The sequence below is a fragment of the Apteryx rowi genome, unplaced genomic scaffold, assembly GCF_003343035.1.
Source record: "Apteryx rowi isolate R43461 unplaced genomic scaffold, aptRow1 scaffold_222, whole genome shotgun sequence".
NCBI classification, from domain to species: domain Eukaryota; kingdom Metazoa; phylum Chordata; class Aves; order Apterygiformes; family Apterygidae; genus Apteryx; species Apteryx rowi.
In genome coordinates this window covers 264,363-292,047 of record NW_020448553.1, presented here as the reverse complement: position 1 = coordinate 292,047, position 27,685 = coordinate 264,363, and the positions used below count along the sequence as shown (strand labels likewise).

At 36.0% G+C, this 27,685-nt stretch overlaps 1 protein-coding gene across 2 annotated transcripts in view; it reads left to right on the top strand.

Moving 5' to 3' along the window:
* The window catches only part of ARMC3 (armadillo repeat containing 3), a 55,219-nt gene that overhangs the window by 14,962 nt on the left and 12,572 nt on the right, over positions 1 to 27,685 (top strand). For both annotated transcript variants that reach the window (XM_026064966.1, XM_026064965.1), the window contains exons 6-12: positions 1,163 to 1,357; positions 2,239 to 2,422; positions 7,765 to 7,917; positions 8,046 to 8,151; positions 21,971 to 22,220; positions 23,353 to 23,489; positions 27,237 to 27,405. In XM_026064966.1, the coding sequence (XP_025920751.1) occupies positions 1,163 to 1,357; positions 2,239 to 2,422; positions 7,765 to 7,917; positions 8,046 to 8,151; positions 21,971 to 22,220; positions 23,353 to 23,489; positions 27,237 to 27,405 (1,194 nt within the window). The remainder of the gene's footprint in view (positions 1 to 1,162; positions 1,358 to 2,238; positions 2,423 to 7,764; positions 7,918 to 8,045; positions 8,152 to 21,970; positions 22,221 to 23,352; positions 23,490 to 27,236; positions 27,406 to 27,685) is intronic.

The window sequence follows — 27,685 nt, the reverse complement described above, 5'->3', positions numbered from 1 at the left end:
TAGCTTGTTTGACTCTAATTTTGTTGAACTTAATGCACTTATCCTTGCTGTACAGCAATGTAAGTGAGATCAGAATCAAATTCAGATGTGGTTTTAATTAAATATGAATTTGTTTTCTTATTTGGAAAATGTTAATCTCAGTAATCAGAGGATAACCTGTCTATCCAAAAGATAGGAATAATCCTGTAAATTAAAGAACTAGAATTTGCATTCTGCCTTGTTTTGGCCAACAAGTCCCATAGTCATGATTTTAAACAACTTTCTAATGATAGGTGAATGTTGTCAACAACTACTTTCCATATTGGAAGGAATAGATTTGTTATTGGCTTCTTTTACACTCAGCACTAATGTCATCCATATGCTGCTTAGCAAAAGAATGATGCATTTGTATGGCAGTTCTTTTCCAAGGCTTAAGCGAATCAATTCAATAATGAGTTCAGTTTATAACTCTATCTCTTTTGGGGCAYCAGAGCATGTCTATTCAGAATCACATTTTACTCTTTCCCCTTTCTTACTATCTCGCTGTCTTTGTTGCAGGGTATATCTGGATAACTGCACCTGGTGCTTGCTTATATTGATAAGGGTAATTGCATGCTGCACATGTGCAATAAGCTATTTAAAAGCAAATTGTAATTTATTTATATTTTTTCTATTTTARTGTAATCTACTACTGTTCTTTATTAAGCAGCATATATGCTGTTAAAAGTTAAATTTTAAATTGTCATTTTATAGCTATTGAAACAAAAGAAGATGCAACCAGGCAACCACAGTAGAGTATGAAAACTATCTTTTCCCTCCAAATGAAGTAAATCAAAATGATCAAACTAAATTTAAAAAACTTTCTCAAAGAAACGTGTGTACGTTGAGATAAACATGGCAAAACCAAAAATAAATAGGTTTCTTTAGCCATAATGAGATACTGTAATCTATACTTCACTCATGAAAAATATTTGGATTTTATGTTTTGGGGGAGTTTTTTAAATATATTCAGTTTGATTCTTACCTGAAAAGAAAGAAATCTTCAGAACTGGAAGTTCCAGAGTATTGACTCACTGTTGTGTGTTTGAAATCAGATTTTCCCTGTTCTTTCTGTAAAGTCAGGAATTGATGTGCTGTTATGTTCTCTATCACTTACACTCTTCCTTTGAATATTTTACTGCAGGATTTTCAAAGCCGTGCTGCAGTTCGTGAACTGAATGTAATTCCACCCTTGCTGGAACTACTGAAATCTGAATACCCAGTTATTCAGTTGTTAGCCCTCAAAACCTTAGAAGTAATTAGCAATGACAGAGAAACCAGGGTAATACTGACAGAACATCAAGGATTAGRTTATCTCCTTAAGATACTAGAAACCAAGGTACAGTTTACTTGCCTTAGAAGTTTTTGTTCCTGCTGCTAATGTTTGTATTACTGATCAGAAATATTATTCATGTATGGGAGAATGATAACAAAAGAAAGAACTCCTTACATATTAAACAATTAGAAGAAGCATACAGATTTGGTTTGGTTTCTCAGATTTTCACTTCACCATACTGCAGTATGTCAGATAAAATTATGTAGCGTTAACAATAGATAGGGAACAAAGGGATTCACCCAAATGTATATTTTATTGGCTTATTGCTATTAGTAATATTGTTTTGCATTTCCTGTCCATTTCTCAAGCTGTTGTAAATATCAGAAAAAATCACCACGTAACTATTTATACAATGTTTTCCCAAAATTGCTGCTTGTATGTTGAACTCTGCTTGGTGGTCATTCCTAGTTTGAAAGCCAGTCTTGTTTTCTGAATTTACTTTGATATAATGGCTTTAAATATAATTTCTTACCTTGGAAATTTCATTGTTTATGTTATTATGAAACTCACTTTAGTGCTTCTTGCCTTCAGATGTCACTATTTATTACCAATATTTATTTCATCTCATGGGAAATATGATTCATAGTGAAATTGGTAAAATATTTGAAATACTTTGAAAAGTYTAATATTTTTCTGAGTACCTGCCTAACCCACTTGGAAATAAATGGTAACCTCTCTGTTTTTCCACTGTTTTAGACAAGTTGTGTTGCATCTTAAGGCACATTAAGGAAATTTCATAAACAACACGAACATGAAAAGATGCACTTTGTAATATAAGCAAACTGTCCAAAAGACAGTTATGCCAATTATCCTACAAAGGTAAAAGCTAAAGATATTTTAATGCTGATTTGAAGATTATTTGTTTGGGGTTTTTTCCTTATTAGGAATTCAGTGATCTACATGTGGAAGCGCTTGCAGTAGTGGGAAATTGTCTTGAAGATGTGGATACTATGCAATGGATTCAGCGGACAGGAGGCCTTAAAAAGCTGCTTTCATTTATAGGAGTTTCTACTGTTCCTGATGTTCAGAAGAATGCAGCAAAGGCAATTGCCAAAGCAGCTTATGACTGTATGTGACTTTTTAAAAATCTATGCATATTATTTAGTGAATTTGTTTATGAAGTAAATTTTCATCCAGAATGAGGCTGTATTATCTGGTTGAGGGTAGTAATTGTGCTGAGGAAAACATTGGCAAGAATGAATTACAGTGATGAATCTTGGCAATCAGAGCAGCAAGGGGATACTTCGTTGTACATATAAGCATTTTAAGATTTTCCCTCAATTCATTTGTAAGTGTAATGTATTCTTGCAAAATGCTCTCCTCAAAAAGGGCAATGGGCCTCAGAAACTGGTCTTTGTCTTTTATTTAGTAATGCCAGATAACTGGCATCTTAAACCTTCTCTGCCAACACTATTTCTCATTGGTATTGGTTAAGGCTTAACGGCAAGCTTACTTTCTTTTGCATACAACTCCTCATCTAAATGTCAGGCTATTTCAAATACAAATTCCTTTAACGGGGACATTAGAAAAACCTTTCAAATGGCTTACAGATTAATATTCCCGGTGGAGTTAAATAGTTTCATTGTCATCTTTTTATAATTATTCATCCTATGGTTCTTTTTTATAGAGTTTTCTTTAATTCACCAAGGAATTCTGAATTAGGCAGAACATGTTCATCATTTTTGCCCACAAAGATGCTCTTTAAATAAATCTACATTTGAAATTCCTTCCATACATTGGTTTCCGAGTTGCAACATATGCCTCGTACTGCTATATAGCAAAATGCAATGTAGGAAAGAATATACTTCTGTCTATAAAAGATTTTGATTCTGTCAAGGGATTTTAATGACAGTAACTATGACAGTAGAGCTTAAATATTTTGTTCATATTTCCATCATCTCATGGCTGAATCATGGCTTTAATTTATGTGTATTTTACAAATATGTTATCTAATTGAATACATGGCTAAAAAAACTCTCCCTTTCTACAGTATTTCAGACCTCCTTTCTTCTTTCCTCATCTTATCTGTCCAATTCTTTTGTCACCTTCCTTCGTTTGACATCCAGAATATTTGTAACTATTTGGATTGCAAATAATATATGAAAAGAGCAGAAGCTACCTTTGCTAGTATTTTGTGGGTTTCTGCATGCTTCATCATTATCCCTTGGAAGTTTACATGTCACTGAAAATTATTTGCATTAATGTTTAGGTATCAAAGATTGGAAGGCTCCTACTTATGCCAATATTTTCTTTGTGTATTTTTCCTGTATTATTATTTTACTATGCTACTTAGGATGGTCAGTATCATTTTTATAGTCCTGTGACAGACTTGGAAGTAGTGTGCTAAGCAGATTTATATTTGTTCCTACTACTTTCTACTGCATGTTACTCCATTTTCATATTTATTTTCACATAAGCATAGCCTTCTTTCCCTCTCTTGTTCACCTTTTTTGGTTTTGGTGGCCTAATATTTTAGCAGCTGTTAGCGAAAGCATGTCTGAACACAACATTTTTAAAGCACATGATGGCAAGAACTAAACATAATATATTACAGTGCTGCATATGATCTTATATCATTGGATGTTACTGTCAGTGATGATGCATCTTCTTGTCACTTTTCTTTACAAATAGAGTCAATGTGGTTTTATTATAAAGGTTTGCTCTCTTCTTCAGCCTGTGACAGTTGGTATGGATGTAGCAAGTTGGGAAAATAGATCAAAAAGAAGATTTAAAATATTTGCTTCAAAGCTGTAGAATTTTGATGACAACCTGTTAGATAAATGGCAACATGTTGTAGTGGTACAGTGGAAAACACAGTCCAGTAAACTTGCTGCTCAATATGGCCCCTGGAAATATTGAATTTATTTCAGATACCCAGAGCTACTGGTCTAAAGTCAGGCTTTCAGTGTAGAGAAAGGTGGCATGGGGGTCATTATAAGGAATAGTGCAAGGACAGAAAGAAGACAGAAATATTTGCCACAGTATGCAATTATGTGTTTTGATCCTGGTTGTAAGTATACTGAACAGCCAATCCAGTCTACAATGCTACAGTTATGCTAATTAGTAAATGTATTAATTAATGCTTGACTTGATGTAGAATCCAATGTAATATGACAGAGCTCTCAGTTCCTATATGACTTTTTCATTAAATTTGCAATAGCCATACAGTAGCCTGTACTCTTCAGGTTTGATAAACATAGCTGTATTTTAAGAACATTTCCTGCATATCTGAGAAAAAAAATTGCTGCTTTTCATTAAAATGAAAAACTGAACCACTGCTGTGATGGAATATGTATCTGGTTTTTTACTCCCACAGCCGAATATACAGCAGTGTCCATTTTTGAAATGTTTATTCTTGACAGATGGCTTTTTTTTTTCCTGATAGGTGTGATTATAGCAAACAGTTTTGTGCCCTTTGGAAAGGGACTCCTGTAACTTTTTTTTTTCTTCTGTTAGAAGACAGATTATTCCTTGAGAGCTATTCTCAATATCAGAATAACTTATGTGGCACAAACACTACATTCAATTTTAAATTGAATGCATCTTTAGCATGCTGCTCTGTTTAAGTAAGGTAAAATTGATCATATTTCTATACATAATCGTTATCCCTTTTACATGGAAAAATTATTTCGTTCTGCAGCATAATTCTGAATTTAATTCTGAATTAATTCATCAATAGTTTTATTTTGTATGCTCAGAATTATAGTGGTGATTTTTATTTTGATTCCCTCCTTTTCCAGCAAATAAAACAGTAATTCCAGAGCGCAAATTACACTGTAATGCTATCAGTTATTGAATATCTGGAAGTGGATTCTCTGGACTGGTGATTAAGTAAGGCCTGACTTTTCCCTGACAGTGCTAGCTGCAACARCAACAACAACAAAATGCTGTGGAGAAAGCGATGATTAAGCTCACTCGAGTTTGGCCCCACTCTGCCAAACTTCTGATCTGAAGCTCTCCCAGTTCTTTACATGTATCTATTTGCCAATCTTTTCAAAAGGGAGCATATTAAAATGCTCTGTAGCCTGATTAATATATGCTTTTTATAATACAGGTTTTTTATTTATCTGGGTTATTTCAACTCAAGGTTAGTGGGAGTTCACAATACCATTTAGCGTAATCTTTTCTTCATTCAAAATTGGTATAAATAATTCTGTAAGGTCATGACAGTGAGCTGAATGGATAATGAGTAGAACTCTTTGACTGTGATTTTGGGGCAAGAAGGGGAAACAGGAAAATATATTGAAAAACAAAGGTCAGCTCATGATGGGGTATGTCAATACATGAAAAACTGCACAGAAATGTTAGTACTCCAGACTCTCTTGGTAGGGTGTGCCTGAGTATTTTGCTTAGTGTTAAATCAAATGACTTAGGGGTCAAGAAATTCATCCCTGTAAAAATGGTGTTGGCACTGAATATGAGAAGTGCTGAAGTGCAAAGGATGCTCTAGTAAGGCCAAAGGGAACGACTCATGCAAACATAGAGAAGATCTGCAAAAAGTATTTATCCCTTAAATAGAATTGGCACCTGGATCTTAAAATATTAATAATTTTCATCTATCTGTCTAACTAGCTATATATATGCATACTGTTACAGTAAACTCAAATCCAAAATCAATTCTTCTAGATTACTGAAAAAAATAATTTTTTGTTTAAAATAGTTTAAATTACTATTTTCAGCAGTTCAAAGGAATTTTATCATATTATAAGTTTTTCATTTGGATTTTATATAGGCATAAAATATCTTCAAAATGGAATGTTTACCCATCATCATAAATATCTGTCTAGTTATTTATTACTACTGTAATAAACTACTGAAACTTGCTGTATCAAAAACACATCAGTGAGGCATGAAGAATCTCTGTAGATCATTATTAGGGATTATGGACTAGTTTGGCAAGCAACAGGCCAGAGACATATTTGATTACTTGTCAAAGTGGTCTGTAATCCCAATTAAGGGCTTCTCTGGAGAGCTGGCTGATACACATCAGTGTTGTGTCCAAGGTTATGCTCTTGCTTAAAATCCTTTCCTTTCTGTTCTTTTTGTTGCATGTTTTACTTTGTGATTTCAGTTGTATATTTCTGATAATTCTAAAAATATTTAAAACTGAGCTAGAGAGGAGAAGACATCTAGTCTTCCCATGATATGCATTGAGTCATTTCTGTTGTAACTAGATTTTCAATCAAATCTCCTTTTCATTAGCTTTGTTGACTTTTATTCACTTCAGATTCAGTTTTATTTAAAAGAATACTTACAATATTTTCTTTCCTGTTTTTATCCATTAGACAACATGCCAAGGACTTGATCCCTCAAAGCATTAGTAAGCACTGGCAAAATTTCCAAATGTGTCAAAGTCCTACTGGCTGTTACTGAATTTCTTTGATACATTGGAAAATTTTACCACATAGATATAGCTTTGAACACACAATTAGCCCTTCTAAAATTATACATGTGGTTAAATACTTTTTGAACCTAGTAAGTGTAGAGCTTATTTGCTGTCCAGTCCCTTTCTGCCTAAAACCAGCAGACTCGGACAAGGCTATCTGTAACAAATACCTTGGGAGAGCAGGGAGTTTGGATGTGCCTTCCCAACTTCTGATCTCACCCATTTGGGGATGAGTGAGTCTATTAGTGCAGTTGTCAGACACCTGGGGAGAGACTCTGTGGTGTTACTTGTGCAGAGGAGAGGGACGTCTGTGTCCTTTCCTAACTGCTGTGTATGATTGCAGTGCAGGTCAGCAGTGACCCCTGTGCCACCAGGCTAAAATACGAAATTGAAATCCTCTGCAAACTATGCACTAATGAAGAAGTGCAAGTGGTACAGGACTTAAAATGCAATTTTTAATTCACCTTGCCTTTTTGATTCTTGTATTTTAACTGGTGCTTCACTAAGTTTGGTTTTACATGTTATATGCTTGATTTTTTGTTAGGGTAGACTGAAGGAAGGATACATTCCTGAGTAAATATGATTCTGAATGGAAAAAACTGTTTTCATCAAGCCTGTATACATTATGTGGTTTTAAGTCTCATGGAGAACAAACTTTGCATTTTACTGGGCCATGTATATTTAATAGGCATGTGTATTTAATAGGCATCTTTTGGGCTTGATTCAGAGCTCAGTGAAGTCTAATGGGTTTTGGATCAGGTCCTTTGTGCATGTTTCTTAATTACTGGTGCCTCTGTTACCAAAATATTTTCATTTACATGGTATCAAAAGCAAGTGTTATGATAGAAACAAATATGATATCAAATTCATGTCCTTTTGTCCAGTTGTCTTTAAGGCCCATTTGGTGCTTATGAGTCATCTGGAATAGGTTGCTTCTCATCAGTGTTACAACAGTTGCGTTATCTCTACTGACTGATTTGGAAAATGAGTGAAGATTAACGCTATTGTTCTTTTTTGTTTAAAGCTGAAAATAGAAAAATCTTAAATGAGCATGAGGTTGAGAAGTGTCTCATAAACCTTTTGGGAAATGATAACGATGGAGTTAAAGCTGCTGCTTCCCAAGCAATTTCTGCCATGTGTGAGAATTTAGCTAGCAAACGAGCATTTGGACCCCAGGGTAAGTAAGGTTGGAAGAGATGAACTGAGAATCTGTGCTTTTCCTTTTGTAAGGAAGTATATTATAATTTTGCAGATTGTCTTGGTTTATTTAAAGCTTCATGTATACGACTATTTTTTTTTCCAAAGGGATTCCCCAGCTAGTACAGTTGCTAAGCAGTGACAATGAAGAAGTAAAAGAAGCTGCAGTCATAGCTTTAGCTAATTTGACAGCAGCCAGTCCTAGTAATGCCAGGTGAGTCTGTAATAATTAAATGATTATTTCAAATACTAATCTGAACACAAATGATAATATCTTGATTTTTAAAAGAAACCCCATGTTGTCTTCATCCTACAGTCAGGTCTATTTGAATTTGTCTGTAAGGGCCGTTTTGGTGCTTATGAGTCATCTGGAATAGGTTGCTTCTCATCAGTGTTACAACAGTTACGCTTTCTCTGCTAAYGCTTGCTTTATCAGGGAAAGGTATGAAGCAGATGTAATGGAAGCAGAGATATAAATCATGATTTGAAGAGAACACATGAGGAAAATATGTTTCATAATCTAAGTCACTTGATGTTGGATATTTTTTGAAAATCCAAAATCAGTAAGATGTTCTTTAAAATTTGATGTTTCATACAAATTTTTGAATGATTTACACCCATTCTTTGATTGTGATAACTCTCAAATATTCTGAATATCAGCACTGTCCTTCTCTTTTTCTTTTTTATAATTTTCCAGGTAATAGAGAATGCTAATAGTACATTCCCTAAAAATAAAAAATGTGTAACTTCAGTTTCCAAAATAATTAACAAAGGAAAGTTATTTGACCATAACTGTATCAACTAAATTCTGCTGTCAGTTGCAGAGTTCTGTTATCTCAACTCTATTAAAAGTTCTGTTCAGGGAAAAGAAACAGAGCAGTCTGACATATATGAGCAATCACATGTAACTAACAAACCATAAAATAAAATTCCTTAAAAGTTTCCTGGCATATTCTCAAGGAAGTTGTAATCCATTCGTAGGCATTCTTTGAAGTGAAAAAGTAAAATAACTCACCAAATAAATTATTTGTTTCAAAGTATTGATTCAGCTCTAATAGTCACTAGTATTCACTTAATGTTACCAGATGGAGCCATAATTTGTCACAAGAGAATAATATTCTGTTCTCAGATTCACATAGTAGATTTTTTGTCTGATATTCTGCTCTCCTCATGCGCATGACTCTCCAGTTGGTGTCAGTGGGAGTTATACACACATAAAAAGAGAACAGTCCTGGAGTCCAGGGGTCAAACTTTCAGCTCTGCTACAGCTGGTTTTCTTAGTGCAGCCCTTTGAGGTTTCACATTGTGAAAAGGGAATCTCTGGAGAGTTTTGAGCTGGTATAGCAGCTTATGCCAACTCATTCAGTTTCTTTTGCCAAGGAGATAGTCAGAATGTTGTTTAGCTCAACTGCTAGAACAATTCTCTGAGACCTCAGGCAGGGAAATAGCTGTCTCCGTCCCTCTGGATTATAATGGATGCTGCAGTTGTTTCTTGCTAGGCAAGGAGTCAGGAAATTGTAAGGGTAGCTTACATATACTTTTCCCTCTTCGCAGCCCTGCTTGAAGTACAATATGGATGTACCAGATAATCTAATCACAGGTCTTCTGTGAAGATCAGGAAGCAGTAATTTACATTAAATATGTATATTGGATGAATGCCATGTGACTATGTAATTACTTCAAAGCTTCATTTCTAAATCAAAACCATTACTAAGTAATAGATGAGTCCAAGTGTGACTTGGACCTATAAATTAATATATAGAGTTGAACCCTCAGCTGATACAAATTGGTGTAGTTCCAGCTCACTGGCTGAGTATCTGGCACTTATTTATTTTACATTCACATAATTGAGAAAAAAAATAGTTTGGAGAAAATGCGTTCCAGATTGAGTTACCATAATCATATTTAATTTTGGAAATTTTTCTCTGTGTGTCTTGTAAACCACTGAAAACAAGTGTGTATATAATGAAGATGCTGATATACTTTCATAATGATATGACTTCTCTGTGTAATTATGTTGACAATATTCTAATCCCAAATGGGACTAGTGAGACTAGAACCATTTTATTGGTTATGTATTAGATTCTTGTTATAAGCTGTCCAAGAATATTAAATCATAAAGCTAGTAGTAGCATATAAACCTTATGTGACAAGAACGGCAAAATGGCTACATTAAAGGCGAAAGACTAGAGTTACTACAAATATATGTTTTCACTATTTACTGGCCAGCCAGATCACAAAACTAGATCTTGTTGGACTCATATACCTGCATTCTGCCATATTCATATTGAGTATTTTTGCATGTATTATACTGATTGAAGGATGTGTAACTTGTCCTTTCAGTGTGTACAGTATATATTACAGAATGTAAACAGAGGGCAAGACATTGCACTTTTGCTGGAGGTCATTGTTCTTATTAGGGATATTTGATCAAGCAGTATTGCTTGACATTAAAAAACATAGAAATTAAAACATACTGTGTGATTAAGGCTCCCTTGGTAGCTTGCTCAGAAGGATAAAGTGTCCCATTGATTTATAACACAAGAACAGCCCAGGCAATGGGCAATACTGCCCCCCACTAATGTATATTAACCTTGACCTTTGGGGACCTCCCACAACAAGGACAGGCCGCTCCCCTGCCCCTACCCCAGCAGTCCTTTGTTTCCCAACTGAGCCAGCTAATAAAGGTGTCAGATACAGTGGAGGCTTTGTAATTAGAGCACCTGTTCACGATGAACTGGACAGAGACCAGCTTGTCATTTCACACAGGTCCCCAAACAACCGTTATTTGGCAAAAATAAAGAAATAAATCAAACACTTTGGCTTCTGTAGGATTTTGACCAAAAATCTTGAGTGTAAGAGCTCATGATTCTAGTGCTCTGAGTTTTGTGATTTACTGTGAAACACAGATTTGCAATCTGATCTCAACCAGAATACATAAAAATTATTGTAAATAACTTTAAAGAAATTCTAGCTTTTAAGCATGTGCTGCATATCTGAAGTTGTGTGATGCTTCAATAACACAATGCTCTCCATTCACAGAAATGGAGTAGTGTAGGAAGAATATAGCGGTCAAATGCCTCATTAATTTAAAGATTCACACTCTCAAGTGGTGCTTTTATCAGAATTTTATCATAAAGTAATGCTAATATTTTAGTGGTACTCTRTACTGATGACAAAGTCAGTGTAAACTTGGAAATAATTGGGCTAAATAAAAATAAAATTGCAAATTATACTGCTGTTTAGAATCCCATGTACTTATTCTAACACATTTTGATTATAAGGAAATGATTTTGTGATGTTACTATGAGTATCTATAGCTCCTAAGACATTCTTGATTTATGTGTCAGAATTTGTTTCCATGTGTCTGCTTCTGGGAAAAAGGGAATTATGTTCAACTGGGAATTTGTGTCCACACAGCATTTTTTTAATCCACAAGACTAATTTCTTATTGAAAACTGTATATAGTTATTTGGACAGCAGAATGCCATTTTAAAGCGTGTGTGAAATCTGTCTTCTTTTGATGTGTCCAAGTGTCAGGAAATGTAGGCACAATCACTTCAGTAATGTATATTATGCACAAATTGAAAAATTACACACAAATAAAGAAACAGCAGTGCCATCTATTGGACAGAAAAAGAAATTATTCTATGCTTTACAACTAGCTACAGAACAATCTACTTTGGCCTTTGTTTATGTTTTCCTTTTTAAAGTATAAGCAATTATTTTTGCCTTTCATGTATTTAGGATAACTTAATCATGTTAAATATATTTATAAAATGATATTAATTAGAAGTAACATATAGAAATAAGAGCTCAAATGTAAAAGTTAGTCAGGCATTAGCTGATTTGACCAGTTCTTTTCTTCAGTGTTGTATTAGCACAAATGCTGTTTCTAATAACTGTCTTCATAAATCTGGAAAAGTATGAATTCTGGGCATCTGTGAGAGTTACCAATAAAGAAAAACATGTACTCTGTAATTTAGAGCTTTGTACTGGACATGAAAACCATTTAACAGTCTCTATAATACTTGTCATGAATTGTTTGTTTTAAATACAAAATTTGTAGCGTGCAGATAGAGTTTGGTTTGGGGGAAGACAGAAAGGGATGGTTTTGTTCAGCTGTACCAAGGACTGCAGGAAATTGTGGTACCTGATGAACTGATGATCTGGGCAGAATTTTTCTCCTGGGATTGATATGATAGTGTCATGTTACTTATTTCTAAGTAACATATCAGGATTCAAGATATTAAAATATCATTCCCAAAAGTATGAAGTTAGCAAGCTTGATGGTATATAATTTTCTGATTCTTGAATTCTTCACAGGACTCAGTGTACCTAGGCACATCAGCAAAATTATGTCCATGTAGGTAGTCCTAGGCATCATGACAACACCTGAATGTGTGTTTGCGTCTGCTCATGTGTATAAAGATTTGCAAGATTTGGACTTTTGGGGCTTGGGACTCATTGCTTATGGGCAGTGCCCAGTGAGGAGAAAGCAAGTTGTTCCATTGACTTCAGTGAGTGTTGCATCTGTTTCAAACTGAAATTCATATACTGATCTAATGACCCAAAATACATCCTCAGTCTATTCTGTGTGAATAACGCTCACCTTTAATGAGAGTCTAACTCTCCTTCTTAAAGGGAGATTTTCACCACCCAGCAGTGATTTTTATTATTTTTAAGGAGGGTTCTGCTGTCAAGGAATAAATTTTAAAGAACATCCTGTTTTCTTACATTTTGGATTTTGTTATTATCACTAGGCAGTAGTGGCCTGTCCCTACATTTAGTAACAGATAAAACTAGGTCAGTTTTACTTCAGTGTTTTGTTAAAGTGACAGTATCTGTCAGAAACAGGAAAACTTAAACGTAGCTCTTCCCTTTCAAGACTTAGGTGGAATCTAATTCATACGAATGTATCAACACTGAAGAGTCAGTACTATGTAAGATATTTGCATGAACATATATGTATGTGAGAATAGATACAAAAATRTCTAGTATGTGAGTGCTAAATTTAAAAACAGAAATAGTAATAATTTGTAATATAGGTTTTATCTTTTTTCTGATTTAATAGTTCTTCTTTTTAACAGAAGTTTCTGTCCCTGAAGCAGGGAATTAAGAATAGAATTCCACTAGCAATATTGTACAAAGGTAATGTGTCTTAATACTGACCCCTAGTGACAGAATTAATTATATTTTTGAGCTACTATTCTGCAAGGTAAAGGGATTTGGTTGGTTTTTGTGGTTTGTATTGTTATTTTTTACATCACCACCCATTCTGCAAAGCCCTGTACATATACAAACAGTTAATTCCTGCTATGAGTAGATTCCTGTTTTGACTTTCACTTACTATGTATCTGTAATGTGACAGATGCTTTCCAAAGAGAAAAGACAACATGGTCATTACCCAAGAGCCGCAAGCTTATCTTAACACCATGCTAGTAGTTTATAGTTTACATTTTATTTATTTTTGAACAAGAAAATTATAAAAACAGTCACAGTAAACTGTAAGTTACATAATGACTTCCATTAAAAACTGCAAAATGTGTTACAATAAATTTCTCCCTTGAAAAATGGCAGAAAAGCTGGATCAAAGTCTAATGTTGTAATGTTGTTCAGAAATGGGTCAGCACTATGACTTTAACATCACCTCAAATGACTGACACACAACTTATGGACAGTATCCTAAATCATCCCCTGCTGGCAGGTACAAAATATTTCACTCAACCAGTTGCTGTTCTTCTGTCCTTGATTTGTGAAGGTGTGGCTATATGGAAGAGTACTTCTTTAGACTCAGTCACTGTAACTGCATTTTGTTGCCAGTGCAGCTTTTCTTTTACAAAAAAAATTCTTTATTCAATTTTCCTGTGGTTTTTTTTTTAACTGTGATGCCTATCAAGAGGTATATTGAAGACAGAGACCAATATAATGTATTCATCCCTATCTGTTTAACACAAATTTCATGTCACAGTATCCTAAGGTGCATGAGGACTTAAATGTATCCAAAATAGTTTTAGACAGAAAATAGAATACTTCTAAATTGTGACAATGTTAATTGTATGGAAGTCCTACTCAGTGGAATATAGTAAAATCTTTTGAGCTGTTGCACCCTCAAACTCTTGCAGTATGATCACTATTTTTCTTAGTTGTGGAAGTCTGGAATTTCATTCAGAGCACGTGTGTTGTCACCTGTAACTTCCCAGGGTGGATTTCTGTGGGATCAGATGAGACGTTTCCTCTCTTGGATGGCAACTGGTAAGCCTGGGAAAGAAAGCTGTATTTTACATAGAGGTGCAAGTACCCTGATTTCTCTTGACTGTGCCCCCTAGAATGACATTCAGTGGTATGCACTGAGGCGAATTATATGTTTTCATGAATTAAAGGTGGCAAAGTTTATTTTACATTTTAGGAGAATTCAGAAAAAAATTATTGCTGCTTTTACATGTATGTTTCATTTGTAGCACATTTCCATTATGAATATAATTAAATACATGTTATTTAAGGATACATTTTAACTTAATTTAGTATAGTGTAAGTTATGTATTCTGAGTATATATAAGGAAATGGCAGATTTATGGTTGTTCATACAAGCTCAGTTCTGTGCTGCTGTGAATCTAATCTGTGCACTGACAGGTTAGACACACTGATCTGCACGTTACCTAATTAGAGGCTGTCATATGCACAAGGGGATAAAATTAGGCTTTAAGTAACTTTAAACCTTAAGAGTTGCAACCTCAGTAATGTTATCTTAATGTAGTACTGTGTGTGAACTTCCTTAGAGATTTAATTTTTAAGGGATAAAATTATGCAGCAGTTTCACCACTCTGAATCATTGTAAGAGCCTGAATCTTTAGCAGGGCAAACGGGATTGCTGTCATTTGAGATAAGTTAACAGTTGTCAGGAAAAGACTCATTCAAAAATGAAAGATGGGATCCAACTTCACGGTGTGAGTAGTATTTGCAGAGTGACTGGCTCAGGACAATTTAGTTGTCCTTCCTCATCTGGTACTTCCAAAGCAGAAGCGGAGCCGCTGGAGAAATCCCTGTGTTCAGCGGAGCTGTTGCAGGGACCTCACGTTGGCTCTTTCCTTTCTTTCATTACACCTCCACAAAAGCTGCTCCGGCAGCTCCCGAATGTTCTCTGTTATTTTGCTTTCATAACAATGTGGATTCCAGACTCTCAACATTTGTGCTGGATTATTGATTTTTTGCATGCATTATTTTTTGGATCAGCAGAAAAGAGAAAAGGGGATAGTGGTTTTTTTCATGAGCTTATCTTAGGTGAAACTAAATGGAATTTTAAGGGACAAAAAGGCTTTCTTCTTGGTGAATTTCAAGCTTTTCTGCTGACAGTGAAAGTGTCAGAACTTCTTCATAAAGGTTGCAAATAGACTTAGATTTCATGAATAGATAGTTCATTACCAACGCCCCTGTAATATTTTAAATTAGGTAAACTACAGTTTTATAATTGAGATCTTTGTGACTCTGTCAGATAAATTCAATGACAGACAATCAGAAATGTCAGCATATCTCTAAACAAGAGTCAGCTATTACAGTCTCTGCCAATCCAGACAGTTTAACATTTGATTGCTTTCAGACCRTGAGATTTATTGAGTTTTGGGTTTGCTGATGTTTTAAGAGGGTACTTGTCATTAGAAAATAGGAGTAGAGGGTTCTGTTCTTGAAATGAAGAATGAAATGGTTTGTTGATATAATCAATATTTTTACTGTAGCACAAAGGAGCCCCAAATTGTAGATCAGAGTCCCTTGTGCTAGATTCTGTTACTCAAAATAATCAAATTAACATTAATTTCCATTGCATAGTGAAAAAACGGAAATGATGCGAGTCATTAACTAAAATACAAGTGGCTATATACAATAGTCAGTTGCCTTTGAAAGTAATTAAATCCCAAAGTGAAATTTTTGGTAAATGCAGAAGACATTTATTGGATGTGATTATTCTGATGGTATAACAAGGTAAATGAAAAATTAACAAACTAATATATTTAAGGGATAAAAAGGAATATACTTCATGAGGTTTTCAAACTTCTGGTTATGATGTTCTAGTTTTGGTCTTTGAAGTTGCTTTACAGTCAGAAATTATGTAATTGAGCAGGATCAAAAGTGCCTTGTGTGAAAATGAAGTCATACAATTTAACACAGATAAAGCTTGATTTAAAAAAAGTGTGTGTAATTAGATGCATAATTCTTATGCATAATTTACATGCAATTATGTATGAAAATGAGATATGCACATGCATAAATGGCTAGCTAAGCACCTCACACACAATCACAGTAATTTTCACACAAATTAAACATGCAGTTGCAAATACATTTGGAAAATGAAGTCCATAAGGAGTCCAGTGGCCTTTGTGAGGAGGTAGAATTTGATTTTTTGCGCGGGGGGGGGAAGAAATTATGTTAAATTCTTCTCAATGAGAAAGGGGAAATAAACAGCATAGAATAGGCTCAAAAATAGAATTTAATATAAATCAATTTTCGTTCAGTAGTTTTGGAGGGAGCACAAAAGAACATACTTTATCATTTGTATAAAGTGTCAATCTTGCAAGTGTTAATTAAGCACAAATCAGCGTAAACAGTGGTGTGAAGCTGCACCACTCCTCTTCCCCTCTGACCTCCCCTCCATGTGAGGTTGCTTAGGCTTAACTTGAGCAGGTTAAAAAGGATTTTGAGGAGCAATCTCAATGGTTTCTATCAGATCTTTGAACAGTGACGCTTGTTTCCTCCACTATGCTGAACCTTCCTTTCAGGAAAAAAAGCTAGCTGGACCATTCCCTATGCACTATTTAAGAAAGTAAATAATTCATTATCTATCTTGCCAAGGCTAGGAGGCTTTGTTAAGGACCAGAGCTATTAAGCTTGATGTGATGCCAACAGAGATGTGGTTCTTGCCCCAGAAAGCTTACAGTCCTAATAAAAGGAGTTTTTATCTGACTTCTACTGATGATTGATTGTTTTCACAACACTCTCAACCTATKTTTGAGCTTCCCTGTTGCACCCTAGACAATTAAAGTAATCAAATATTCAGTTAGATGAAATGCATATGCACCTCCACCTTAACCACTTAAAAAATGTTCTTCTATGAAACTTTTGGTAACAGTTTTATTGTCAGCTTTGAATATAATTTTGCAGTAAAGACAGTGGTTCTTTGCTATGGATGAAGAAAACATTTGTTTTCCCCAAACTTCAGTGTGTATTCTTTGAGTCCTGAGCAATCTTTTAGAGAATTTTCAGGTAAATATCTTAATAACTTCTAAGTTAAAATGTATGTTTAAAATTAAACCTTTAAAATTAAATATTTAATATCAGGCCATTTAATGCTTGCCTTTCCAGTGACACGTGATAAAAATATTTTAGATATTCTTGAATTATAGACAGTTTAAGCAATTCAAATATAATCAGAATTGTACTGTTTCACTATGAGGAATGGTTTAGGTCATGAGGCTGCCTTAACCATGTACATCTGTATCATTACGTATTTGAATTATTTTAACTTTATTTTGAGCTCTTTATTTTCTAGACCTATGTTGTTTGGGGTTTCTTGTTTGTTTGTTTCAGCCTCCATTTTTCAAAGGAACGTAGTGATGTTTTGCAAATGTAACATCCTTTTTATTCTTTGTCTTTTTTTCTTTTTGCCTAATCTTTTCCCTCCATGATTAGGGAACTTGATGTGTTTTGGAGCTGTACACAACATGAAGGAAAAAAGCTATGGATTTATATAATTTACTCCTTTTCCACATGAAGAAGAGTATACCTTTTCCAGCCAAACCAAGGCTTCCTTGTTCCTTGAGGATGTAGCCCTGACTGGGAGCACTAATGAAATACATCATCCCTGTAGGTGGTGTCTGAAGTGGAAAGGGTGTGTCCTGGAGGCTGGAGAGAGCTAGCACTGATCTACATTAGGCAAAGTCAGTGCTGGTAAAAGCCTCTTCCTTGGACTTCTGTTTCCTTGTAACAAAAAAATACACAGTGACTATATAGTTGCATATCTCTGTATAAGATTGAAGGGGACAAGACCTCCATACTTAGGTCTTAATACTGTATATTCTAATATCCTAATATCTAATATCCTTAATATGTTAAGTATATTCCTTCTTTTAACTCTCTTTTGTGGTTGGGCACTACTGTGTCTTTGTAGCAGCTGGAGCTCTGTGGCCCAGGCAGGCTATGAGATAGGAATGAACGGAACTATGGATTGTCCATTCTTCCTTTTTCTCTCATAACCTCTTCTGTACTTATTTCTGTTAGCAGGATGCAGTCTTGCCCTTAGGTGTTCTAGCCCCTCTTAAAATCTGATCCTCCAATATATTGATTACCTTCAACTGTCATTACCTGCTTTTGTGATTTTTAACATGAATTCTTTTAGGCTTGAGATCCGTTGTGTTACTTGATGAAGCTATAGTAATGAAACCATGATTCAATATGAATCTGCACTAAAGTAGAATACAGGATTAAAATAAATATGTATGATCTTCTAAATCAGTGGTTCTCAACCTTTTTGAAGCTGAGTGGCACTTGAGAAAATTGGCTGTGCTCTGTTCCTTGCTGAGGTCAGCTCTGAACACAAGGAGCTGGAACCTTGTTCTTTTGTTACGTATTTGTATACTTGCTGGGTTTGATGCAGATTATAGTAAATCTGCTTATAATGTAATTGGCTACATCTTTCAATTCTGTGTATCATCCCGGAATCAGTCTGTTAAGAGCTATGTATTTATAAGGATAGCCTAAGGAGGCATACATGTGTTATCAGGGGTAGCATAGGAGTAGTAAGTCCAACTTTTGCGGAAGTGTTGGATATGCTACACCTGTGAGGTGCAGTGATGCAATTCATGTTTGCGGGTCTGTCCCATAAATCCTGGAGGAACTGGAATTCATTCCCATATATCCACTGTACAGGAAAAACTATTGTGTTTTTTTTTCCCTCAGTTAAGCTATGCGTCTATATACTGTGTAATGCTGTAAATCTGATGCCTTATGGACATGGCTTACTGTACGTGGCTGTGTGCATGTATGGTGAGTCTCTCTCACACTTTGCCAGGAGGTATATCATATCATTGTTACATATGTGCTGTGAATCTGATATTTTCCTGAAAACCTGTGGTACAGATGCTGTACAACTGATCCTTACATGTGCAATCAATGTGTCCAGGATCTCTTCATACCCAGCAGCCTGGACAGCCTTCCTGGAGCTGTAAATCTGGTTTAAATTCTCATGGGGCAGGAGGGGGGGACAATGAGCCAGAGAACTCAGAAATACAGTGGCCTTACACACAAAAGTTACATTTTCAGCTGTTCTCCTTTATCTGGTCAAGGAGGGCAGGGCAGGGAGGACATTCAGGTAAGGGGTAATCCAGCAAATCACTGGCGCTCTGAGGAGTGCATTGCAGAGGGACAACTGAAAGCATGGAATTCACTTCTGTGCAGATACTGAAGTGCTTGCATTAAAGTTACTAGTGTTTCAGGAGGATTAATTATTTTAGGTGCAGAACAACACTAAATGAGCCCCTATACCTTTATGCCACACCCAAGCTAATAAACTGAATCACTTTCGGTGTGTAGATTGTTGCCTTTTCCCCAGTTTTCCAAACTGAGGACTATGGCCTGCCCAACAGCCTTTATTACACCCATGCCSTAGCACTACCTGTGAGCTGCCATCACCTTATAGTTGAGGCGTAGAGATCAGGCTACAAACCCAGTCAATCTCTGCTGATTCATTCCAGGTCTACTCAGGTATATCTGCATTCCCCCCCCCCCCAAAAAAAAAAAAAAGTGGTTCAGAAATGCTTACGCTAACTTTGCAGTAAGCTCTGCACCATATTGCCCACACGTTGTGATTATGTGCTACAGGCTGGCATGTATCCTGCTGCTTTGTATCCTATTTGCACCAGAGAGCGATCATAAGCATTCCTGAGGTTTCATGCTTTTATGGATGCCTTGGCAGTCTTTCATAGCATAACTGTTTCCTGCTTATGTAATACTTGTAAGCTTGTGGCTGTTTTGTAATTGTAAAAGTTACCAAAAGATTGGTTAGATTTTTGGTAAGAAGCTATAAAAGTAAGATTTGCAAATCCAGATTTCTGTTATTAATGTGTTGACAGAAAGTTATCAAAACTTATAAAAACAATATGCTCTTCTATTGCTGAAGTGCTTAGTTATGCTTGTATAGAAGTGGGAGAGTTTGTTATGCTTTTGATATAGAAAATGTTTTAAAGTGAAGATATAAAAAAGTGGTTGCAAGGAAAATTTACATTGCCATCTGCACTTTTCCTCTGCTAACAATATTGCCAACTTTTGTTTAACAAACAGATGAGCCCAAAATAAAATTACTAAGAACAGATAGTAAGTTGGACATATGCCTCAAATCATTTGATCAAATATTATACGCAGACTCATAAGGAAGAAAATTCAATTTTTATATGTGGTGGTGTGTAACAATGTTGGAAAAAGTAACACTGAAATGAATGATAAGACAATGGCAAATATATATTAGACGCAGAAATTAGTGCCCATTGTTTAGTAGAAAGCAAAGTCTTGGCAAGAAGGCAAACAAACATCTTAAGTTATGGAATACCTTATGGTATCTGAAGAATGTAAACTACATTTGTGTTAGCTGTTTTTTTTGCCTAGGGCAAAGAATACCTGAGGAGCTGGTAACCCAGAACTGTATGCCTTTCCAATATGTGAGATTCAGGTTTGTTAGAGCATTGTAGAGTCCCCTCAGCCAATCCAAGTTCTCTCTTCAGGGTCTGCATCAGCTGTAGCTGAGAGTTTACTATCGTTATAAGCAATGTCACCAGCTGCTTTCAAATATATACTTTATTCCAGACATTAAATAGGAAATTGATTTTTTTCTTTTTAAGGCACTGTCCAGTTGAGTACTGGAAGCAGAATAGCAGTGTTAGGACGGAGCTCTCATAGGCTGGTTTCTTCTGCTGTGACTGAGATGAAGTCCCACGTTACTGTTAGTTTGGCAGCACATCTGATTCAAGTCATTTCCAAATGTCCCCAGTAGTACAGCAGCCGGTACCTCCAGCTGTCTCCTGCCTGAAGTTACTGTTTCCTCAGCACTGCTGCTTCAGCTGTTTTGTTTGTCTGTTCTCTAACCTCGATCTATGAAGTGATCCTTGAGCCCCCCTTCAATGATCTTCCCTCAGTTTTGTTTGTAAACAGGTGGTTTGCAAGTCGGACTTAGACCATGGCCACCCTAAGAGTTGGCTTGGCCCTGCTGAGGGGCAGCAGCCCTCAGCAGCATGCTGCAATGACCATCTGGGAGCAGAGGGAATATTTAAAGTGGATCTGCTGCTGATAGCCTAGTAATGTGGAACCATGGCCATAGCCAGCCCAGAGCTGTGTGCTGATGTGTCTGCTGTACTCATGCTATCTACATCAGTTCATGTGGAGCTGCACTGCACTGAACTGCACCACGCAGACTTGCTCAGTAAGAATGGCAGAAGTTGCTACATGAGGTTTGTGCCACCCAGGTATCCTAACACAGAAATTTAAGGAAACAGCACAAAGAGCAGAAGTGTGATGCTCTCTGCACTATAATCCTCATCTAAAAAATGTTAGAATGATTTTGGGGAGAGGTAATAAGCTTCTGCAGAGGCATTTGACTGGAAGTAAAGATGCAGAAATTCTGCTTCTTTGAAAAGATGCAAGATTTAATTCACTTGTTTAAAAGAAAGAAAGAATTGATGTCCTAACAAGTTAAAGAATCCAGAAGTCCGTGRCTTGTTTCATTTGCTTAGGTTGTGTCTCTTGAGCTTCACAGTGTGAGTCAAACCAACCCATTTATGGCATCAGAAAGAAGGGTTTTCACATTTCAACTTTTAGTTTCAATTTCATACTACAGAGTATATACATCAGCCTTCCAACTTACTTCAGATAAGCTATATTTTATGAATGTTCTTCTTGAAGTATAATACTGATTTAGTTGGTAAATATAACACATCAAGAAAAAAAATGGTTCGAAAATAACTGAGATTTTTTTTCCCTCTCCTTCCTTTTACTAGTGCCATTGCTGAGGCTGAAGGAATTGAGCCATTAATAAATACTTTGAGTGCTGAGAGAGATGGAGCCATTGCTAATGCTGCTACAGTACTAACAAACATGGCCATGCAAGAGCCATTCCGTCTAAATATTCTTAGTCACGGAATTATGAGTGCGCTTGTAGGACCACTGCGCTCTACCAACAGCCAAGTGCAGAGCAAAGCAGCATTCACTGTGGCTGCGTTTGGTTGTGATGCTGATGCAAGAACTGAGGTAAAACTACTCTATAAGGTTGTGGTTATTTATAGCATTTCTAAATCCTGAGGTTTGCATTATACTTACCTAGGTTATTTGTATTTTGTACGTCTGTCTTAAATTCCGTTTGTTTTTAGATAGTAATTAATTTTGTGCTTTCATCATAGGCTTGTTCAGCTGAACTTAGCTCAGTTTGTCATGAGATGTGGAAAGGGTTTTCTTTAATTTTTATTTTTGCTGCTGTATTTGCTTTCACTCCGTTCATCTTTTATGGCTTTCCAGTGGCTTCAATGAGCTTTAACCGGGGCTATATCTGAATCCCCATGTTTATGGATATTAAGCATTAAGATTTCCTTCAACTGGGACCATCAATTGTATTTTGAAGATGTTCTATCCTGTTCACCTTCCCTCAGTGTTGTTTTACTGTCCATTTTCAATGCCTGAGTGGCAATGTCTGACTGATTTATCAGATACTGGATGTGACTGGAGTAAATAAAAATATATAATTAATCCCTTGGTCAGTAGCATCTAGCAAGTTGAATTTAGACCTGTTTATCAATGGTCATGGTATTTTCTCTTCATAACGAAGGATGATGCCATCTACATTCACAGACCATAAACTGCAGATTTCTCAAGCATCAAGGCTGTTAATTAGGACATGAATAAGGGGCATAAATAGTCTACCTTTTTCAGTGTCCTTGAAAAGTATTGCTCTGCAAAAATCCAGATGACCAATATTTCCTCCAGCATTTAGGAAAGATGTTGTAGCATAGAAGAGAAAGGATGTTAATAAGATTGTCATACATACAGTACAGTACAAATTCAAATATATTGTGATGTAAATTAGTTGCTAGGAGGCAACAGAACACAGAGCAAGCTGCATACCTCTGCACGGCAGCTGCGGGATGGATGGTCTGTTCAGAAGACAGGTGTGCATTGGACCAGTCTGAAGCTCTCTTTGGCTCCAGCCTCCTTAGAGTTCACAGAAGGAGAAAATCCCCATAAATGGCCATTCTACCAGCCCAGCATAGCTTGTCTACAGGGCTTAAATGTTTCAGAAGAAGAATTTCATAGACTGTTCTTGTTGGGATAAAGGAAATCTGTCAGCAGCAATGTTGTCTTTTTTCTTCTTCTTTATTTTTTTTAATAGTTAAGAAATGCAAGTGGACTGGGACCACTTGTTGAATTGCTGCATTCTAAGAATGAAGAAGTCAGAAGAAATGCCTGTTGGGCTGTTATGGTTTGTGCAAGTGATGAACTAACAGCTGTTGAGCTGTGTAGGCTAGGGTGAGTAGATACAGTATCAAGGGGCAGAGGGAAGATTTTGATGAAAGAACTCTTTCAAAGTTGATCTTTACATATTTATAGCAGAATAACAAAGTTAAGATATGCTTTTTTTTGTAAGCAGGAATTACTTTTGCACCACAGATGTTACAGATGAAATGGTATTGGTTTTAAGTAACAGAAGTATGAAGAAAAATTGCTAGCCTGAAGAGAGAGCTGTCTGTCTGGAATTATAAAAATATATCGTTTCTGTGACTGAACTAGGTTTTACATTGAAGATATGCATATGTCAGTCAAAATTAGGGACTACAATGCCACAGACAAATGAAATTGAAATTAAAGTTTCAGTATAAGTTCAACATACAGTGAATTGCACTTTTTATACAGGGGCTGAATTTGGTTTACAAGCTCCAGTTAACTGTGAGTTAATTGTTGAAGTGTCACATAGAGGAGACTATTTTATTCTTTCTTAGAAACTCTAAGCTTCATATATTAATATCTGAATTAGAAAAGCTATCTTAGATTGTAAGAATTATGTCACAGGGCTCTTGTACGGGGTGACTCTTTTAGTTATTGTTAAATATGTGTAATTGCCCTGCTCCCTCTGCTGGACGCTTCTCAGGTTACTGCATACATACATTTAAACTATCTGCGGCAGGTTCTGCAGGGTCAGAATCTTAGAAATGTAGGTCTGGACGGGACCTTAAAGGTGATGCTGTAAGACTGAATCAGCTATGCTGATGTATTTATATTTGTTGAGTGTGTTTGTAAATACCAGTTCTGAGCAGATTTCACAACTTTCTGAGGTAACCTATTTGAGTGCTTAAGTAGAAATTAGAAGGGTTTTCAGGTTCTAGATGTCCCTTACAATAAATCAATCCAATTACATATTGTCCTACTTTCAGTGGGATTGAATAACCACCTTTTTTATAACAGTTTAGGTTTTTTAAGCTATTGAATTTTCTCATGGTCCACGTTCCTTTCTCATTTTCCCTTTTACGACAAAGTAAAAGCATTGTTAAACTTTTCATTGTTTTGAACTCTTGTATAGTTTTGTCACAGTGTCTGAATTTCTTTCATTTATTTATTGCATTTTTAAGTGCAATCTCCCAACCTGGATGAGATACTTCAGTTGAGGTCATACCACCATCAAACACAGCTCAGGAATTATTTTCCATATCTTGTATATAGCACTGTTCATATTTAATCCCTTCTTTGTGACAATATCAAAGTAGGACTCTAATTTATGTATCCTTCCAGTTTGACAGCATATTATTGATAATAATGCATTAAGCATAGTTTTTCAACCAGTCAGGCACTACTTCATGTTATTTTCATGTAGATCATATTTCCCTGACTTGCTCATGAGTATTCAAGTAGGAATATGTGAAAAGACATATTAAAGTCAAAACATATCTCAAAGTCAAGACATATCTCACATCTACTGCTTCTGCCTATACATTACATCAGTTACTCTATCACAGAAAGAATTAGATTGGCTTTACATGATTTATTCTTGACAAATACATAATGGCTATTTCCTACCATCTTATCTCTTGCATGCTTACAAACTGATTGTTTCATAATTTGATCTAACGTCCTTTGGACACTGAAATTTGGCTGAATGATCTCTGTTATTTCCTGGTTTTTCCTTTTTAAATGTAGATAATATGTTTGCCCTTCTCCACTCTTCTGGGACCCAGTCTGTCCTCCCTGAAATTTCAAAGATAATTATAAGTAGTTCAGAGGTTGCTTTTGCCCATTCATAGAGTCTTCTGGGGTAAGTTTCCTCAAACACTGCCAACTTTGTCTCCTCAGACTTATTCTAGATTTATTAAGCCTACTGTTTCTACTTCCTTGTTAATATTAGTTAGGCATCTACTTTCAACCTTTTTATGAAAACTAAAGCAAAAAAAGGCACCAAACATTTAAGTCTTTTCCGTGCCATCTTTTACGACTTTTCTTCACACATTGACTTATAGGCCTGTATTTCCTCTCCTACTTGTAGCATAGGAAACATTTCTTTCTTTTCAGCCCCTGAATAGTTGTATCTTGCTTTGTTTGTGGGTCTTTTGGGTCTTCACTGACAAAAGCACGTCCACGTTCCCATTTCTGTATGATTCTTTTTTTGGTTTTCGGTCCTTTGAGAACTTTTGATGCAGCCATATTTGTCCCTTCCTTTTCTGCCTGTCTTTCCTTGACATTAGGATAACGTGCCATTGTGCCTCCAGTGTTATCTCTATTACTGTACTCATTAGACTTGCCTGCACTCATTTTCCCCATTAAAATTCTTCCACTTATCATCTTACTTGCTAATTTCCTGAGCTTGTTGAAGTATGCTTTCTGACAAATAACCTGCAAACCTGAATAGAACCTGAAATAATCTGTTCCACTATTTTCTCCCATTGCTATCTTCTTAAAGAGAAGGCTGTCACTTGCCTATCTGAAAAGCTTGTTCTCTGGAATTCCCTTGACCTGCCTTCAGAGGTCTGCATTGTCAATGCCCACAGCTGAGCTTCCCCGTGTAGTTCACAGAGGGAAATGGGCACTCTAGAGGCACAGTTCACCCCCCCCACACACGTACATACATATATGTGTGTGTGTATATATATGTATGTCTATATATGTATATGTGTGTGTATTTTATAACCATATGTACTTTATAACCAGATATAGATACATATTTTTATATATAATTTTATGTTTACATTATTTACATTTATACAAATATGATAAGTGTGTGTGTGTGTGTGCATATATATATATGTATATATATAAAAATCAGTTCCTTACAATGTGAAGAATCGTGCCTTAGATTCCATGACTAAACCACTACTAACTACATAGACCTTTTATGGGTGGGGTGGGTGTTTGCATGTGTGTATACACACACACACACACACACATTTGCATATGTACACATACACACGTGCACCTGCACACACATATAAAATCTCCCTCTTTTTTCTGTCTTTCAATTACTAAACAGCTCCAAAGCAGCAGCATGCAGTGCCTCATTATTCTTTCCTCCTGATTCAGTTTCCGTTATTTTCTTAGTGAGCTTCTCCCAGGTTTCTCAGCTCAGAAGTTATCATGTGTTTCAGCACCAAGAACAGCTTGAGTAATTCCTGTCATTCCGTGTCCCCACATAATTATCTGCTTTGCCCTCCATGCTGCAAAAGTGCTGCCGTCCTGGTCATGCTGACACAACTGTTGGGGTGGCCGTGCTATTCCGAGTTTAGCAAATCTTTGCCAGCTGCCCCTCCCCCATGGCCAGTAACAGTCATAAAACAGGAAGATTCACACATTTCATAATACAAAACTGGAACTGGTAAACTGCATTATAAGCTGGAGAGAGAGATATTCCCTGAATTGTACCATACGGTTAGCTCTGACATTATTCCTTTACTCTGCTTTTATATTCTYCTTATTCTCAAGTTCTCTGTAGTAGCTAACATCTTTCTGATAAAAGGTTGGCTGTGGCAACCTGTCGGATCCTTTATGTAACTAACTGTTTAACTGTCTAAAGGAATTGCTTTTGCTTTGGAGCACTGCAAGGCATTTTTTCTCCTCTAGAGAAAGAATTGTAGGTAGCATAGTCAGCTCCTTGCTGGCCCAGGGGGCAAGAGGCTAGGACTTGGAAATGAATCTGTGTCTTGGGCTCAGTAATGCTGAAAACCAGCTCTGAACTGTGTAATAACAATTAGCTGGTACTTAATGATGACTTAGCCTTTGTGTTTTGTTGAATAGGGCTTTAGAGATCCTAGAAGAAATTAATCTGTCAACAGGGCACAAAAATAACTTTAGTGAAGGAGCTCTGGAAAAGCTACTTGATAACAATCTCTCCCAAAAGTACAGCCAGATGGGTTATTTATCATCAAGTAATATTATTACTGATGGATTCTATGACTGTGGTCAGGTAAGCTACTTTCAATAAATTATTTTACTTAGAAGGAATAAAATTTTCTTACTAGTTTCCTTTGATTATCTTTTCCCATGGGGGTGAAACCTCGTCATCTTCATGCTATCCCACAGTCGGGACCTTCTTCCCAACCTATGTAAGCTTTGCAACTCTTCTTTCCATTTTTGGATCCTTCCTCTTCTGGTCTCTTTCACTGTAGTACACTTAATACTAACCTGACACTTAATGGCCCATGGGCTTTTTGTTGTGTGTTTTTTTTTGTTTTTTTTTTTTTTCA